The 18,075-nt window shown below is 41.2% G+C and overlaps 1 protein-coding gene across 1 annotated transcript in view; it reads left to right on the top strand.

Moving 5' to 3' along the window:
* dscaml1 (Down syndrome cell adhesion molecule like 1) overlaps positions 1-18,075 on the top strand; it is a 103,656-nt gene that overhangs the window by 70,002 nt on the left and 15,579 nt on the right. The window contains exons 7-20 of the mRNA XM_085183938.1: positions 1,521-1,820; positions 4,205-4,347; positions 4,975-5,104; positions 6,934-7,212; positions 7,933-8,061; positions 8,231-8,410; positions 9,798-10,003; positions 11,201-11,297; positions 11,468-11,596; positions 11,822-11,989; positions 12,269-12,339; positions 12,520-12,760; positions 16,007-16,153; positions 16,251-16,406. Of these exons, the coding sequence (XP_085040064.1) occupies positions 1,521-1,820; positions 4,205-4,347; positions 4,975-5,104; positions 6,934-7,212; positions 7,933-8,061; positions 8,231-8,410; positions 9,798-10,003; positions 11,201-11,297; positions 11,468-11,596; positions 11,822-11,989; positions 12,269-12,339; positions 12,520-12,760; positions 16,007-16,153; positions 16,251-16,406 (2,376 nt within the window). The remainder of the gene's footprint in view (positions 1-1,520; positions 1,821-4,204; positions 4,348-4,974; positions 5,105-6,933; positions 7,213-7,932; positions 8,062-8,230; positions 8,411-9,797; positions 10,004-11,200; positions 11,298-11,467; positions 11,597-11,821; positions 11,990-12,268; positions 12,340-12,519; positions 12,761-16,006; positions 16,154-16,250; positions 16,407-18,075) is intronic.

Raw genomic sequence — 18,075 nt, 5'->3', positions numbered from 1 at the left:
AATATTTGTTTGCTGCTTTTTCATCTATATTCAGACCAGTTCTTGTACCTGGCCATTTTCAGAAGAATGTGTTTTGTATGTTTGGGTTAAGCCATTTTCCGCTGAGCAGGTCCGCAGATGTCCGTCAGCACACAGAGCAGAGATCTGAGCAAGAGCAAATGCCAACAACTGAGTGAGAGGGCTGTTATTGTGTGTGTGTATATGGATAATAGCAAACACTGAAATACATTTCTTGCCTAAGCAATGAATTTTGTTCGCTCAAATTAAACGTTTCTTTGCTCAAAATAATTGTATCCTCAAAATGCAACATTTGCACTTGCAAAATGTTTTTATGTGCACTCAGAATAGAGGCAAAAAAATAACAGCATAGAAAAAGTGTCATATTTTTGTATGGTGTGCAATGTGAAACTGGACTGAAAGTGGGTTATAAAAGAAGAAGTGGCAGGCTCGGAAAACTGTTTACAGCAGATGAACAAGACTTGAAAACCATGTTCTTATGAAATAAGAAAAAGATTCCAGCAAAGACATGACATAGGACCTGAGAGATGCATCTGGCCCTTTAGTTGATCCATATACTTTTTGCCAAAGCCTCATCAGAAATGGTCTCAGTGGAAAGGTGGCTGTCAAGAAGCTGTTCTTAAGGGAGGGAGACAGGGAGAAAAGGCTGAGGTATTCCACAAGAACTGGACTAAAAAGCAGTGGCAACAGGTCTTATGGAGGGATTAATCCAAGTTTGACATTTCTGTTAAAGTTATTTTCCGAATTTATTTGATGAAATCAGAAAAGAGGTACCAGGTACCAGCCATTTGTGAAACACAGGGGAGGATTTATGGTTTGCATTTTCAGCCAGTGGTGTTGGGCATCTTGTCAAATTGATGAAATTATGAATGCAGAAAAGTGCCATCAGAATTTGATCCGCCATGCAATATCATCTGGAAGGTGTCTTGATTTTTCTGCACTGATCCCAAACAAACTGCTAATGCAATAAAATGTCTGGATAAAAAAACACAGAGTGGAACCCTATCAGTCGTGGATTAGCCTCCCCAGAGCTCAGACCTCAACATTACTGACCCAGAGAATGGGTGAAAGAATGGGCTTGCCTAGGAGAGTTCATGCTGTGTTGAGGAATAAAGGTGGTCATATCACATGTTGACTCTGTTGTTCTTCTATACACTGTGTTTCCACTGCCCCCCACCCCCTTCCCGTTTTCCTAGCAAAATATAATGGCACAATATTTTTACAAGTAGTATATGTGAGCCAAAAGCACAGGCTTCATTCTGCTCTAAAGACTTTGTTGCTCTGTCAGCGAAAGAGGAACTTGTTAATAGGGTCATCTCAGGGACACACCTCTGGCTACAAACACAGAAGCCCCGCCTACCTGCTGTTCAAATTCTCTTTGCTAGGGGCAAATCAGAAGAGAGTGGGTTTAAAGATTGAACTCAGGAAATTAGCTTAGAGAGGAGCAAAAGTAACATATTTCCTCCAAATTCACACTTCACATCTCTTGTGATTGTTTCCAGATGGCACACCCCGTATTGTTGCCTCCTTCAGTGAGAGGGTGGTTGTCCCGGGTGAACCGTTTTCCCTGATGTGTGCTGCCAAAGGAGCGCCTCCACCCACCATCACCTGGACCTTGGACGATGAGCCCGTGGCCAGAGATCTGTCGCGTGTCAGAGCCAGTCAGTACACCCTGTCTGACGGCAGCACCGTGAGCCACGTGAACGTCAGCAACCCACAGATTCGTGATGGTGGAGTGTATCGGTGCGCCGCACGAAACTCAGCCGGTAGTGCTGAGTACCAAGCGCGCATAAACGTAAGAGGTGCCTGTCTACTTTTCAATATCAGTCATACAGAGGCTTCTCATAGCCTGACCCCTACCCCACCCTCTCCTGTACCCTTCTATATCTCTCCCTCTTTCTCTGTATGTGCGTTTTGCTTCCTCGTATATATGTATATTTTCAAAATTTCGTTTTTTCCTTTTTTAAATTTATTTATTTTTGGTTGTTTGTCCATCTTTCTATCTACACATTAATCTTACAAGGGAGTGTATTTTTTCTTCACTAGCCCTTATACTCTGTCTCTTTCTGTCTTCTTTGCTGTGCAGTTTGGGTCCTCCAGCTGCATATGTGCTGGTGTAAACTCATGGATAGATAAGACAAGTCATCCATCAAGTCTATCTAATTGTATTCACATCAATATGTACACACATAAGCATGCTTGCAGGGAGATAGAATATTCAAATGGAAACTTTCCAGCTTTATACTGTGAGTTGTTAATGGAGAGGACGTGACATTAAGGTAATCTGAGACTTGAACGAAGAAACCTAAGAAGGCGCAGAAAGACAGAGATGTAAGTGAGGCAGAGTACATGAAATGGGAGAAGAATAAGAGAAGGGGAGTGGCAATGTATGTTGAGGGAGTGATGGTAAACTCTGGTGACAGGACAGGTGATGTCACTGTCATCTGAGATAACAAGAATGAGGAGTGACACCACTGAACGGGGCTGTATCACTGTCTCCATCTCCCTCTCTCACACACACACACACTCTCTCTCTGCTTTCAATGTCCATTGGTGAGATGTGTAGTTGTGACATGAGAGTCTGCCCAAAGCAGACATGCCAGAACGATCATTGGAGTGAGAATGAGCCCCGCTGCCAGAGAGTTTCAAGCCTACATGCAACACAAACTGACACAAATACAGCCACGACGCGTACATGGACACAGACATTCAGAAATGAAACAGCAGCACAGCGCTATGCTTATCCACTCACTCAAATGTGATACGCCCAACTTATCTCATTCAGCAAGGGACCCACAGCAAGCATTCTGAGCCACACAGACATAGTTGAGCACACGCGTGTCACACAAACACGGTATCTGTGTTTGTGTGTGACGGTGCTGGTGAATAATACATCTTTGACTCGTCAGAGCTGCAACTTCAAAGGTTGGCACATGCTGCGAAAGGGAGGGGAAAGAGACAGAGGGAAGTGAGAGGTAGGGGGACGGGAAAGAGAGACAAAAACAAAGATACAAGACGAACAGTGGCGAGGAGGTCAACAAAGAAGTGACAGATGATTGAGTGATAGCTCACAGTGTCTTCCAATGATGCTAAACAGAAACACATTTTGTGTCGGCCTGACTGCCTGTCTACCTGTCCTCAGCCTTTCTCAGCCTCTTGGCAATACTTTATACTGAGGTAGTTGAGCTTTTTACTAGTTGCTTGTTGTGGTCACTATTGGACCACAACATTTAAATAACATGTTTGTCATAATTTAGAACTGTGGAAAAGATAAAGTGCATTTCAGACACTGACACAAACAAGGGAGGGCTTTTACACCCAAAGATTTGCTTTGAAACCATCACAATTGGTTGGTCAGCATGAATGAAAACCTATTACTGGGCATGTAAAAGTGCTATCTTCTCACAAAATGAAGTACAGAATAAAGTCAAGTGTCATTTTAGCAGGGGTTTTTTTTTTCCCATTGGTGTCACCCACTCATTTTCCCTATCTCTGTATTTCATGCTCTCTTTTTAGAGATGTCATGCAGTCAATTATATTAAATCCCTGTGTATTTAATGTCAGTAGCATTAAATAAAATTACCATCTCTAGCCCAGTCTGACCTGTAAACAACAACATTAACATTGGTGTCTGAAATGCAGAATTCCTGTGTTTTCTTTTTCTAGTTTCCACTTGCTCCTAAAAGAAACAGTGCAAATTATCAAAAGTAGAAAGACATGAGCCACTTTTATCCAATTTATGCCCTGCCTAAACCTGAAAAGAAAAATGTAGTTCATGTTTATAAGGTTATTTTAGTAAACGTCTTAGTATATGTAATCTCCATAAACCTAAAAATAATTCCTTAAGATCCCACATCGGTGAGAAATGAGGTGAATATATTTTCCAGAGAAAACATCTGAGGGTGGGTGAGAAACTGTTTCCACCAGAAAAGAAACGTAACACTAAGGCAGGCCATTTTAACCTCTCTTTCTCCCTCTCCTCTGCAAGCTTTTCTCCTCTTCTGTCCACTAGCCTTCCTCAGCCCCCCTCCCCTACCACCCTCCCCGTTATTCCTAAAATTCCCGTGACCTGCTTCTGACACCGTCAATTAATACACTTCTTTTTTCCTCCTCTCTTCTTTTTGATCAACCCATCTCTCTTTCTGTTTTTCCATTTCTCTCCCCATTTGCTTGCTCTCTCCATCAGGTCCTCCAAGGATTCGGCCAATGAAGAATATCACCGCCGTAGCAGGAAGAAACACTTTCATAAACTGCCGTGTGATTGGGTACCCTTATTACTCAATAAACTGGTACAAGGAGGGACTTCTACTGCCTGACAACCATCGCCAGGTAGAGTTAGTGCTCTCCATTTCTGCTCCAAAATAAATGAATAAAATGAATAAAAATATATCTCGGTATTGGTTTTTCATACAGCACTATAAAGCATTTAATCTATACACATATTTCTCACTGTGTGTATAGATTATCCGTAAGAGGCTTGTGTTCTTGTCGTTTAACAGCTGTTATTTAGAAATATTGTATATTTACTGTAAAAAAAAAACATAATGAATCTCATAACTTAGAATAACATAGCTGGACAAAATGACAAAAATTTGTATTTATATATATTAAAATTAATTTATTTTTAGCCAGTGTGGCTTTACATAGAGCAGGTGATCTTCATACATCCATTTTATAATGAAAGCTTAAGCAAGTGTTTAACCATAAAAAGGGATTTTTCTGTCTGAAACACTGACTTAATGACCAGTGGCATCACTGTTACTTTTTATTGTATGATACAGGCCTGTTACATTACACTGTTTTGGTCCTATTTGATTGAGTAGTGTACAGAAAAAAATCCTGTATGGAATCTTGAAAATCCTTAAAAAATGGAAAGAAATTAATTTGCAAAGCAAGTATGTCTCATATGTGTGAGCATCCTCTTATTTAACTTCAATACTGCTGATGTCTGTCCAGGTGGTGTATGAGAACGGGACTCTAAAGCTCAGCGATGTTCAGAAAGGGATGGACGAGGGGGCCTATGTCTGTAGCGTGCTCATCCAACCGCAGCTCTTTATCACACAGACTGTTTATGTTACTGTCAAAGGTAAGTCACAGAGGTCACAGCTTTGAAACAGTAGCTGCTGGTCGGTATCTGTTTTTGGGTAGCTGCATACAGTAGAGGCATTATGACATGAGAATGCACATAATTTTCTCTCAGTGATGTAAATTCTGTAAAGGGAAAAGAGATGAATATGCTACAAGCAAAATTATATAGAACCAGAATTTATAGTAATCTGACTTTGTTTTACTGTGTCACAAAAAAAAAAGAAATGATGAATGCTATTGAGAGTGATTGTAAGAGACATGCTGGGGAGCAAAACTGGTTTAGAGCAAGATGGTGTGAGTGAAGCAGAGGGAGAAGACAGAACAATGCTGTATGCATTGCCTCTAATAACCCCTGATTAAGGGGCGGAGTGGCCTAGTGTGAGCTCTCAACCACTCAGCAATTACATAGAGCAGGAGAGCTGTTGTATACGATTTGTGTGTGTGCATATCATACTCATGCATATATATATATATATATATATATATATATATATATATATATATATATATAATATGTGTGTGTCTGTGTGTGTGTGAGAGAGAGATGACTATGAGTGTGTATTCTGCATGTCACCTTGTATGTTTGTCTCTGCTCTCAGCTGCAACAGAACAATGTGTTTGTTTTAGGAAGTTGTCGAGTATAAGCGTGGAGTGTGTATGTGTGTGCGTGTGCGTGTCTGTTTGACATTGGCATGATGTGTGAAATTTGTGTGGCTCAGTGGTCTGTGCATACTTGCACATGTGAGTATACAGGCACATTTGTGTGCATGCACACGTTTGCCGGGTTTAGGTATGTGCTTGTATGAATGTGTGCTTGTCATGTCTTTGATTTAATTAGATGAATTTTAACGAGGCCCAGATTAAATCCCCCAGATGTCTCAGCTGTAGTCCCCCCCACCTCCACCAACAACAACCTCTACTTCATCCCCCACTCCAAACCACCACCATCACCTCTGCCGGTATCCATGGTAACACTCTTCTTCCCCCTGTGGATGGGGCTCTAATTAGAGCAGCTATTATGGGCTGGTTTTAGCAGGGCAGGGTAGGGTGGAGTGGAGGGGTTGGTAGGGGGCACAGGCGGCTGCAGAGTGGGTAGTGGGCTAGTAGGCCGGGCTGCAGAAGCTTTTGGGAGTGAAGGCTTAGATGAAAGACTCAAGAAATCATGTTTTTGATCTCCCGCACTCTCACAGACAGTTGGACCACTAGTTTACCAATCAGACTGTCAGCTGAAAATGATAGATTCTGAACCATGCCCAGTCTAACACAGTCTTTTTTATCTCTTCACTGTTTTTCTCATTTCACCTCTTCTCCCTTTGCACCACTCACTCTCCCACTCCATGTCCTCGAGATGCCCCTGAATCTTCAAAACTGTCTGTCTGCCCATATCCTCTCTATGCCTTCACATCTGACTCCGTCTCTCTTCTCTATACTTCATTTATTCATATCTGCCTAAAATCTGTGTCTTCACCTTTTACTCACCCTGCTCGTTTAAACAGCCCTCTAACTGTTTTCATTCATTTTTTTCTTTATTTCCATTCTCTCTTTGCCTTAGACTGACTTCTCTCTATATACCCTTTATTTCACCCTGCTGCCTGTCCTTGCCTTTTTATGTACCCTTGCCTTTTCTATTTTCCACTCTCTTTCATCTAACCGTTCTATCTCTTTTACTTATCTTCTTTTATTTCATTTCACTATTTCTCCCATACTTTGTCCCTGCATATCTATTCACCCTCCCACTATACCTTGGACCTTGTATTTCTCTTATTTGTTTTGGTTATTTTTTTGGACTCTTTCATCCAATTTCTCTGTCTTTTCTACCTGTCTCAGTTCCTCCACTGATCCAGCCATTTGACTTTCCTCCGACTTCCATCGGTAAATTGATGTACATTGCCTGCGTGGTGTCGTCTGGGGACATGCCCATACGCATCACATGGCGTAAGGATGGCCAGGAGATCGTTCCCTCTTCGGGCATCACTATCGACACGAAGGAGTTCATGAGCTCCCTCCAGATATCCAAGGTGTCGCTCAAGCACAATGGCAACTACACCTGCATTGCCAGCAATGATGCTGCCACTGTCAGCACAGAGAGGCAGCTCACGGTTACAGGTAAGAAAAGAAAGAGCACAAAAGAGAGAATATGAAAGAATATTTAGAAAGGGACGAAGGACAAATGGAGGAAAAAGGAGCACTTTGGAGATTTGATATTCCACTTGAATGAAGATGGAGGACCTGGATGATAGAAATAAAAATGGTCAAAAATCAAACAGCAGAAGTGATTTTGCACTGGATCCTTAACTTCTAATTTTGATATTCCAATACCTTTTTGGTTTAATGCCACATTTTTCAAAACACAACACAAAAAAGATACGATTTTTAAAGTATTACAGGGCATCTCCACATCCCCCAAATAACATTAGATTTTTCTCTCTTTAATTATCAGCACATTAACACTTGAAGAAAGGGTTATTTTTTGCGAAGTCTATGTCACCTCATACAAAGCCTTTTTTTGAACAACTTGGAAAATTAAGGTAAAAAGTGTAACCTGCACAATGAAAGAATGCAGGGATACTTTTAAACGGTGACTGAATAGTTTGATGAGTTTAAAATGTATATGAATTATATTCCATGGCCTTTGCAGTCTTATTTCAGTTGATTAACTTGTTAAACAGTGCTCTCCATCATCATCAGCTATCAAAATTTCAACTGAGGATAACTCTTAGTATATGTTGTTTTTTTAAATTCATACTCATCTCCATTTCCTCACTAAACATTAGAGGTTATTGAAATAATAACAGAAATATCAATCTCATGTTTAATATTCTCCAGTGCCTCCTCGGTTTGTGGTGCAGCCCAATAACCAGGATGGGATATATGGGAAGTCAGCTATCCTGAACTGTTCTGTTGATGGATACCCTCCTCCTAAGGTCATGTGGAAGCATGCCAAAGGTGCATTAGGTACATGAGTGTTATACAATCCTAAATTCTTTATTTATGTACTGTGATGTGCCTCCGTCAGCTGTTCTCTGCACATTGTCATATTTATTCTGTGCAAAGTAAAATGCATATGCTGGCAGTTAACTACATCATAATCTCATGTTCCTTTGCTCACTCTCTCTCTGTCCAGCGGGTATTGGGAACCCACAGCAGTACCACCCTGTGCCTCTGACGGGCCGTATTCAGATCATGAATAATGGCTCTTTACTTATCAGACATGTCCTGGAAGAGGATCGGGGCTTCTACCTCTGTCAGGCCTCCAACGGCGTGGGCTCAGACATCAGCAAAAGCATGGTCCTCACAGTTAAGAGTGAGTATACAAACTTGCACTGGTTAATGTAGCAGGGTATGACTTCTTCGCTACGCAGACGACTGCAGTGAGGCCATCTGGGATGCTCCAGCGCTCCCTCTTTATCGGTCCTCATCCACATGCACTCACTAACCGTGTCAAACCAATGAGCCAGCTCGCAACACTCTCTCTTCGGGCACAACCGTACGCGCACATACATGCACCATTGTAGACTCGAAGAGCAAAGGTGACCGCGGACATAAGTGAAAAAACATACAGTATAGAGTGAGAAAAAACTGCGTGTGTGTATCTACGATAGACATTGACAAAGCAAGCAACTCAGCGATTGATCTTTTGACTCTCGGGATCTGTCTACAGACGATCAAAATGACTTTGAGCTTAACCATTATCTGCAATCAATCTCTTCAACCTGCCCTCGACGTCAGTAACACCCTATGTAATGCAATGTGAAACTCCACAGGGAGAATGTGTATGCAAACACACACAGACACATTGACTATCAGTATCTAGTAGAGCGTTATATGATGCCAATATATTTTTTAGTATGCAGTACACTGACCTTGACCAAAAATCTGTAATCACGACAGAGATGTCAAGGCTTAATATTCTGGCACCTTTTGACACTTGTACACACAGACACATATAACAAGCTGCACATAAATCTATTTACTAGTTTCATCATGTTTTTCTATCACAGGGTTGCCCCTCTCCCTCTCTCTCCCTTTCTCTTTCTCTCTCCCCTTCTGGTGTTAGTGTTATTGATTGAACCGTTCCTCTCCTCTGCCTCCCTCAATTCTGTCTGTTTCACTCAGCGGAGAGGGAGGAAAAGAGGAAAAGAGGGAGGGTGAGATGAATAAGTGATGAAAACAAAACAGCAGAAGCCTCCTCAGATCGATATTTTGTGTGTGTAAATGAGTGCGTGTGCCCGTGTGTCTGTTGGGGAGAGAAGATTGAGTGTGTAAAGGGATTTTGTGTATAGAGTGTACACGAAAGGTAGAGTGTATCGTTTTTGCCTCTTCATTCACCTAGACCCCAGTGTTAACTATTGGGGAATGAGGAAGGAGGTTTATTGACTTTACCTCATTGACCACAGCTCTTCATTACTTTACTGCAATGGAACTTGGCTACTCTGAACTCCACCTTTTTCAACTGCCAGTTATCCCACCTTTCTCCTCTCTGCTATTTCCCTTCTTTCTGCTTTTCCACTTAAACCCTGCTTATTATCCACTTACTCTTTCTTTTCCTTCCTCCCTCTCCCCTCTTTCATCTGCTTCTGTCATCTGACATCCCTCTCATCAATCTGTTTACTGTTACCATTTCTGCCTGCTTCACCCCATTTACTCTTGCCTTCTCTTCATCTCACACTCCATTTCCCGTCTCCTTCCAGTCCCAGCAATGATCACCAGTCACCCCAACACCACCATGGCTAAGAAGGGTCACTTGAAGGAGTTGAACTGCACAGCCAGGGGAGAATGGCCCATCATCATCCGCTGGGAAAGGGGTGACACCGTCATCGACCCCGATCGCAACCCCCGATACTCCATTACCACCAGTCCCAATGAAAAGACTGATGAGGTGCTGTCGACACTCAAGGTAAAAAAAAAAGAAAAAAGACTTATATATAGTAGAAGATCTAGATCATTTCTGATGAGATGAGACATTAATGTCTCACTGACTCTTATTCAGTTGACAGATGCATGAGCTTTAAATCTTTTCTTTTGATTTACTTTTTCACACCCAGACTTCAACCCTGAATTTTTCAACATATTACCCGACAGCATTGTACGTGTGAACACTAATGACAGACTTCGTTTAGACATTAAACGGTCTTTGTCCTCCTAGCTCCCCACCATAAAATCCCTGTAATGTCTGATTGCGCTCATGGGATAGTAACACAGTTAACCGATCAGAAGGTGCAACTTCAGACACAGTCCAAAACGGAAAATCACACGGTGATTTTCCAGAGATTCCAGAGTTCACGTGTGAAAACAGCTGTAACTTTCACCATGCAAAGCAAACTATTTGGTACAGTGTCAACCTTTGTACCTTCCTTGTCTGTGCTTTGTAGCGTTAAGATTAGAAAGAAGATAGCAAAACCAGTTTGTGTGTTTGGGGTTGTTAGAAATTCAAATTGTGCTGGCCACAAATTTAACAGTTAGTGTAAGAGAAATTAATTTATTATTAAATTAATTTATCACAATACAAGATTAGATATACTTTATTATCCCAGATTCAAAACAGAAATTCTAATTCTCAATATCTCTATATCTTAATTTTCCTCTAACATACCGTGGCAGTCATAGCAGCCACGGGTTGTCTCCTAATTCATTTAAAACTGAAATTCTGCACTGGCCAGGCTCAAATGAAAGCACGGAGCTTCTTTAGCCTGCTGATGCCATGTTTTTCAGATATTAACAAAAGGTAATGGAGGGAGACGCATAAACGAGGAGCAACTTTGTGTTCACTGAATTCAGAGAGTGTCACAACCTCACCGATGATCAAGTGTTTTGTATGTTTTGTCGGTGTATGTGTAACTTACACACCAACCAAATGTTTTATAGACAAAAACGAACTCTTGGCACTCATCTGCAGTGGGTGGAGAGTGTACAGGTTTTCTGTTACACCTTTCAGTGAGGTGAACAGAGTCGCCTAAATACCAAACAAAACATGGTCAAGCAAAAACTTTCACCGAGGCGCTTCTTCGTCACAAAGCTTTGCACAATTTGTCTATGCAGAAATAGAGTTGTTTCTCTCGTTGACATTTTTTTCTTTGTACCTTTCTCACTTAAGCTCAAGCCAGCAGAGCGTGAGGATTCAGTCTTCTTCTCTTGTCATGCCATCAACTCTTACGGAGAGGGACGAGGCCTTATCCAGCTCACTGTGCAAGGTAAGTATCCATGTGCAAAAGCATGTACTGTACCATCCTCACTTTAATACCATAAAAGCTACAAAACTACGCTCTTCTTTCTTCACCTTTGAACTTGTCTTTCATGTGGTCCTTTTTTTTCTCCTTTTTCTTGCCTCCTTTTGTTCACTTTGTCTAATTTTAAACCTCAGAGCCTCCAGACCCTCCAGAGCTAGAGGTGCGAGAAGTGAAAGATCGTAGCATGAATCTCAGGTGGACACAGAGATTTGATGGGAACAGCGTAATTACATCATACGACATCGAATACAAGAACAAAACAGGTGAGTAAAAGTCAAGTCGGTGATTTATTTTATTAAAGTATTGCAAAAGACCCTAAAAGTAGCAGTATATTCTACACTGAAAATTGCTAGGCTGTTTGTGCTTGTTTTATTTGAGCCTCTTTATTTGATGCTATTTTAAACTGAATGCCAATAGCATTCCCAACTTCCCATGTCCATCCAAAGTGTTGAAGTAGTAAAACGTGTTATTTTCTCCTGTTTTGTCAGATTCCTGGGAACTAAAGCATGCCACCCGAAATATCTCTCCAACCAACAACCAGGCCAACATAGTGGATCTTCATCCTGCATCCGTCTACAGTATCCGCATGTACTCCTACAATGCTATAGGCAAGAGTGAGGCTAGTAAGGAACTCACTATCAGCACAGAGGAAGCACGTAAGTCTTTTGACAGCACTGCTCTCTACGCGCATGAATGTAGGCAAATATTTTACTTTTGGCTTGTTGTATGAGCAATTAGCATTTGCATCTGTTATGACTCTGACATCTGTCCTTGACTAATCATTTTGAATGCTAGTCTCAATAAAACTGAAAGAAACCTCTTTTGATCTAAATATTCAAGAAAAAGTACGAAACGTGGAAATGTTAATGTTGCATAATGTTTTTCTGACATTAGTGAAATGCCTCCACTCAGTCCCATTGTCTCTCTTGTTATAGAGCCTGATGGTCCTCCAATGGATGTCATCCTGCAGCCTGTGACATCTCAGAGTATCAGGGTCACATGGAAGGTAATGCATTTGAAGGATCTGTCTCCTAACCAGCTTTGCCTTATATTATTTTATCATTATTTCTTCAGATTAACTTATTTTTCATCTTAATGTATGTGTGGAGGTGTCAATGTCATTACACAATCTATCAATATGAGTATTGATTAATGTGAGAACATTTTTTCAAATGGAAACCTTTAGGCTCCAAGGAAGGAGCTGCAGAACGGTGTCATCCGCGGTTACCAAATCGGTTACAGAGAAAATGGCCCAGGTAGTAATGGCCAGTACAGCATCGTGGAGATGAAGGCCACTGGAGACAGTGAGGTCTACACACTGGACAACCTGAAGAAGTTTGCCCAGTATGGTGTGGTTGTCCAAGCTTTCAACAGAGCAGGCACAGGACCTTCCAGCTCAGAGATCAATGCTACAACACTAGAAGACGGTGAGCAATACACAACTGTGTCAACATACGTGTAAAGGGATTTAATTGTCTGTTGCACAAGATTCATAGTTTACCAAGCAAACACATTAGAGATTTGTTGATACTTTTGGGGGGAAAAAACTGATGACACAAATTGACCAACAAAAAGACAAAAATGTGCAACACGAGCTTAAAAGCAGTTTGGGAAAGAAGGAAGAGGCTGGTGTAGTAAACTGATGGCGCAATCACAATAGAGCAATGAATCCTTGTCCTTGTTTATTGTCCTGTGTTTTAATTTGATCCATTTAGCTTTTCAACCAGACATTCAAGGGCTAAACTTTATATTGCAAGGGCAGACACCTTTAAAAAATTATTTTATCATTTATTTATTAATTTATTTAGTTTATATTAAGCATTGGTTTCTATGCTGACTGTATTAATTGACTTTTGGCTGCTGATAAAACAAATGAAAGCCACGACAAGTTGACAGTTGTTATACTCATAATTAGCATTATGGCAGTCACTATTTAGGTTGGCAAATCGTATCCTGGTATATCATCTTTTTGACCATAATTAAAAAAAAGTTAAACATCACATCAAATTAAATTAAGCTATGCAATTAAGATCAAAGTGTTTACTGACAACATACTTCAAGGTGAAGTATTGTAATTTTCTTAAGGTCATCTATACGGACTTCTTTTTGCTTTCATCCATTCGAAAGAATTAAGGTTGACGCATCGCCTCCAGTTTTTGGACTAGGCGGCTGCATCTGTCGTGCTTCTTGTGTTCTCATTTGTCTTTTCTCACTCTTTGTTTCTTTAGCATTGGGCAGTTCATCTTCATGCTAAATGCAGACAGCCATCTTTGTTACAAACTATCTCTCTCAATCTCCGTCACGTATTATCTACATTTGCATGTTTGTACCACGTACAAACAAACACACATACACCAATCACATACATATTTGTCCTTCCAGTGAACAGTTGGCTTAGCCTCATTGGTCCAGAAGAGACAGAGCCCTCCAGTTCTTTCCTGTGGCTGTCACCGTGGCGACAGTGATATTGATGGCCATTATGATAATAGTGATAACAACAAGCATACTAAAAATAATTATAATTAGCTTGTCTCTCTGTTTGTCTCTCTCTCTTTCCCTGTGCTAGCTTCCTGCTGTAATTATCCACAGCTGAGCGCATTGTCTCCCTGATCCCTCTTTTCATCTTTTTCTGCCCTTCCCTTGCTCCCCTTGCTTTTAACTCCCTTCCTCCCTTCTTCCTCTGCCCATCACCCGCGTGTCCTCCTCCCTATAGCCTGAGTTCATCATTGTTATTTTCCCCAAATTAATGCAGTCATTTATGTAAGGTTTATTTTGTTCATTTGTTTCGTTTTTTTATTTTAAAATATCTGTATAAGCAAGCCCTATTAGAGACACCCATTTGAACCCACTAACCTTCTTGATCACATTTTTAGTCTTATTTTGCTTCTGGTAAAGGTGCGAATGGGGTTGTGCTTAGTTGCATTCTCATTATTTACATATGGAAGCTAAAGTTTTTATTCATGCAAAACCATGTTTTGGTTTTCTGATCCTCCTTTCTCCTTTCCCTCCAGTCCTCCATCCTCCTCCCTCCGCCTTTCTCTTCACCAGCTGCAGAGAAATTCCCTGGTGGACTTGGCCCAATCCTTCTCTTTCATTACACTGTCTTTCAGTCAGCACTCTTCCTCTCTTCCTGCGCTTCCTTCTCTCACAAGTTGACTTCTGTTCATCTTCAACAGTGGTCTTTATTCAAAGCCTGAATGACTCGTGGTCAGTGGTAGCCAATAGAAAGGACACCTGGACTGGCAGGGACAGAGGGAGGCTTGTACAGAGAAAGAGAAATGGTCCTATACATCAGGCTTGACACATGGCATGGCCTTTCATCTATCACCTGTTTACTCACTTTAAGTTTGATATGGAAATGTATTTTAGGGTTTCAGGAAGGTCTGTTAATAGATTTATTAATAAACTAACTACCAAAGTCATATCTTTATTTAAAAATAATCTGCACAATGTTTAACTTCAGGCTGCAGATACCCCTGCAAACTCAATATCCATATAACCTCAATAAACTAGAAATCTAATGGCGACACTGGTTTTTCAAAATAGTTGAACTGAAAAATATATGAAATATATTTTTCAAAACATAAAAAGAAAATTCCCAGCTCGCCCCTGCGGGCAGTCAATCCTTCATCTTGGGTCCTCTACCAGAGGCCTCGGAGCTTGAGGGTCCTGCGCAGTATCTTAGCTGTTTCTAGGACTGCGCTCTTCTGGACAGAGATCTCCGATGTTGTTCCTGGGATCTGCTGGAGCCACTCACTTAGCTTGGGAGTCACCACACCTAGTGCTCCGATTATCACTGGGACCACTGTTACCTTCAGCCTCCACATCTTCTCGAGCTCTTCTCTGAGCCCTTGGTATTTCTTGAGCTTCTTGTGTTCCTTCTTTCTGATGTTGCTGTCATTCTTGACCGCTACATTGATCACTACGGCCGTCTTCTTCTATTTGTCTACCACCACTATGTCCGGTTGGTTAGCCACCACCATTTTGTCCGTTTGTATCTGGAAGTCCCACAGGATCTTAGCTTGGTCATTCTCCACCACCCTTGGAGGCATCTCCCATTTTGACCTCGGGACTTCCAGGTTATACTCAGCACAGATGTTCCTGTACACTGCCGGCCACTTGGTTATGGCGCTCCATGTATGCCCTGCATGCTAGCATCTTGCACCCTGCTGTTATGAAACATATATATGTATGTATATATATATATATATATATATATATATATATATATATATATATATAAGGGAAAAAAGTGTTTATTCATGCTGTTACAGTAACCTTTATTTAAGTCCAACTCAACTTGCATCCTGTTTATGCTTACTCCATAAAATAAAATATGAAATTTGTGTTGTGAAGGACATGAATTATTTTTCAGTTTCTGAACTGAGACATGCCAACAAAAGTTTTAGAACCGCTCCCCTAATGTAATCCAGTTCCACAGCATGGAAAGAAATCAATCTTCTAATGATAAACCACATATTTAAGAGTAAATAATTCCTGGATTTTCTGCATTTTATCTTTGTATTGCAATCAGTCAAATGAGTTATAATTGTTTTTCCAACATTCAATGATCAGACCTTCATTATTGAAAAGGTGCACTACATATTTATATACCTGACAATTCACAACTTGGATAACTCATCTGACCTTTTGTCCTCTGTCTTGGTCTTTAGTACCCAGTCAGCCTCCTCAGAATGTGCGAGCCATCTCTGTAACATCTGACGAAGCAGTTATCACATGGGCTGAACCTCCAAGACTGACACTTCACGGTGTATTGAAGGGATACCGTGTTGTTTTTTGGGCTGTTTTCCCAGATGGAGGTGTGTTGAGTTTGTCTTGTTATATCCAGGTTAAATTGCGATCACTAAATGTCTCAGGTTCGCATTCTAATCTTCTCTCTGTCCTATTGTCTAACAGAGTGGGGGGAAATGCAGAACATCACAACCACCAAAGAGCAAGTGGAGCTGAGAGGCCTCGAAAAGTTTACTAACTACAGCATCCAAGTGCTGGCCTACACCCAGGCTGGGGATGGCGTCCGGAGCAACGTCCTTTATATCCAAACCCGTGAAGACTGTGAGTCCGTATTTTACTAGCTCTGACCAAACAGATAAACTAAGTGAAGAACTGACCTCCAGTCAGGAGGAGTCATTTACTTTCCTCACATCTTTGGGGCAGGTTTAAGGTTTTTTGTTTCTTTTTCTTGGTTTAGGCAGCAATGTGGGAGGCAGAGAGCCAGCGGGGGTAGAGGGGGTCTTTGTAAGGCTGAGGTTGCTGATTAAAACCTCTTTGTGCTCTGATGTGCCATTACCAGTGCTAATGAGAATTAAGAAGCCAAAAAGTGTGTGTGTGGTTAAGGACCCTAAGGGTGTCAGTCTGTGCATGCGGGTATCTGGAGGTGTGTGTGTGTGGAGATGGGTGGGGGGTTAAGTCTGTCTGTTTGCAGGTGTATATGGCTTTGTGTTGGCGTGCATGCACGAGTGCATGTGTGTGTACATGCGCTATTGTTTGTGTGCAAGTCTACCCTGGCACCCAGCACAAGGAGAGGGATTAATTCTTTGTGGCTTAGAGAGAATTAATTTTGTGCTTACACTGGCGGTGCTGTGGATTACATCCGTATCCGCCTCTCCTCCACCTCCCTGGGGCCAGGCAGAGGAGAAGGCAGGCGTCTGGAGATGAAGAAAATGAGGGAGAGAGGGAGTGCAGGAAAGAGAGGGGAGCAGAGATTCTAAGAAGTGTCATTTCAGAAAAGGCCTTTATTCTCTTTTCACCACCATATCTCCATTTTATGAGCTGGCCCCACTGCAATTGCTATTCAAATATGTCTATTGTGTTAGTCTTTGTGTGTGCGTGTGTGAGAGTGTGCGTGTTTATCAGGGGCAAACTGAGTGTGTCTTTTTTCCCTGATGCGGGTTGACACTGTGTCCAGGGGCAACCTCTTCACAAACGCTCAGCGTTTTCTGTATTTTCCCTTTGCCCTCGGTTCTGTCCGCAGCACATGGAAAAGTGTTTGCTGTGCAATTGTGCAAACAGCCAGTTCTCAGTCTGTCGTTCTCTGCCTCTGTCTCTTACATGAATAAACATAGAAGACAGCAAGCATAAGAATATTGAAGACCGGGATTAATTTTTCAGCCTTATATCTAGGGGACCACAGTATTTGGCTCTTTGAATGTGTGGTTACATGTCTTCATTTGTGGGTTTTATGTTAAAAATACTATTTTGTTATAAATTCCAATGTTGTCAAGTTCTCTCAGGATTTTCTGACCTTTGACTCTAAATTAACTCATATCTTTTAATAATATTTAAGTATTACACAAATACCTCTCATATTAATAAATCCTAATGTCATATTCTGCTGGTGCTCGGCCAAATACAAATTTCCATCAAAAACAGCCTAATTTCTGGGAGTTGTTGGTCATATCATACATTGTTGTTTAGGGATGGGTATCGTTTAGGTTTTATCTGATACCGGTGCCAAACCGGTACTTTTGAAACGGTGCTGGTGCTTAAACGGTGCTCGAACCGGTGCTTAAAGAATGGAGAACACAAAATTGGTCCAAAAACCTCTCATGTTCAGCTGTTTTTTTTGTAAAAAGATAACAATGTTAGCCTTTTCTGCAGCTATAGGGTATATATGGTATCACTCTTGGCTGGAAGCAGTGCTTTAACAATGGAAAAAACAAAAACTTTATCCAAAAACCTCTCATGTTTAACTGTTTCCCACTTTTTATTTGGTCATTTTTGC

Source organism: Neolamprologus multifasciatus, chromosome 14, assembly GCF_963576455.1.
Source record: "Neolamprologus multifasciatus chromosome 14, fNeoMul1.2, whole genome shotgun sequence".
NCBI classification, from domain to species: domain Eukaryota; kingdom Metazoa; phylum Chordata; class Actinopteri; order Cichliformes; family Cichlidae; genus Neolamprologus; species Neolamprologus multifasciatus.
The sequence above is the reverse complement of the archived record's forward strand: the minus strand, read 5'-3'. Positions and strand labels throughout refer to the sequence as shown.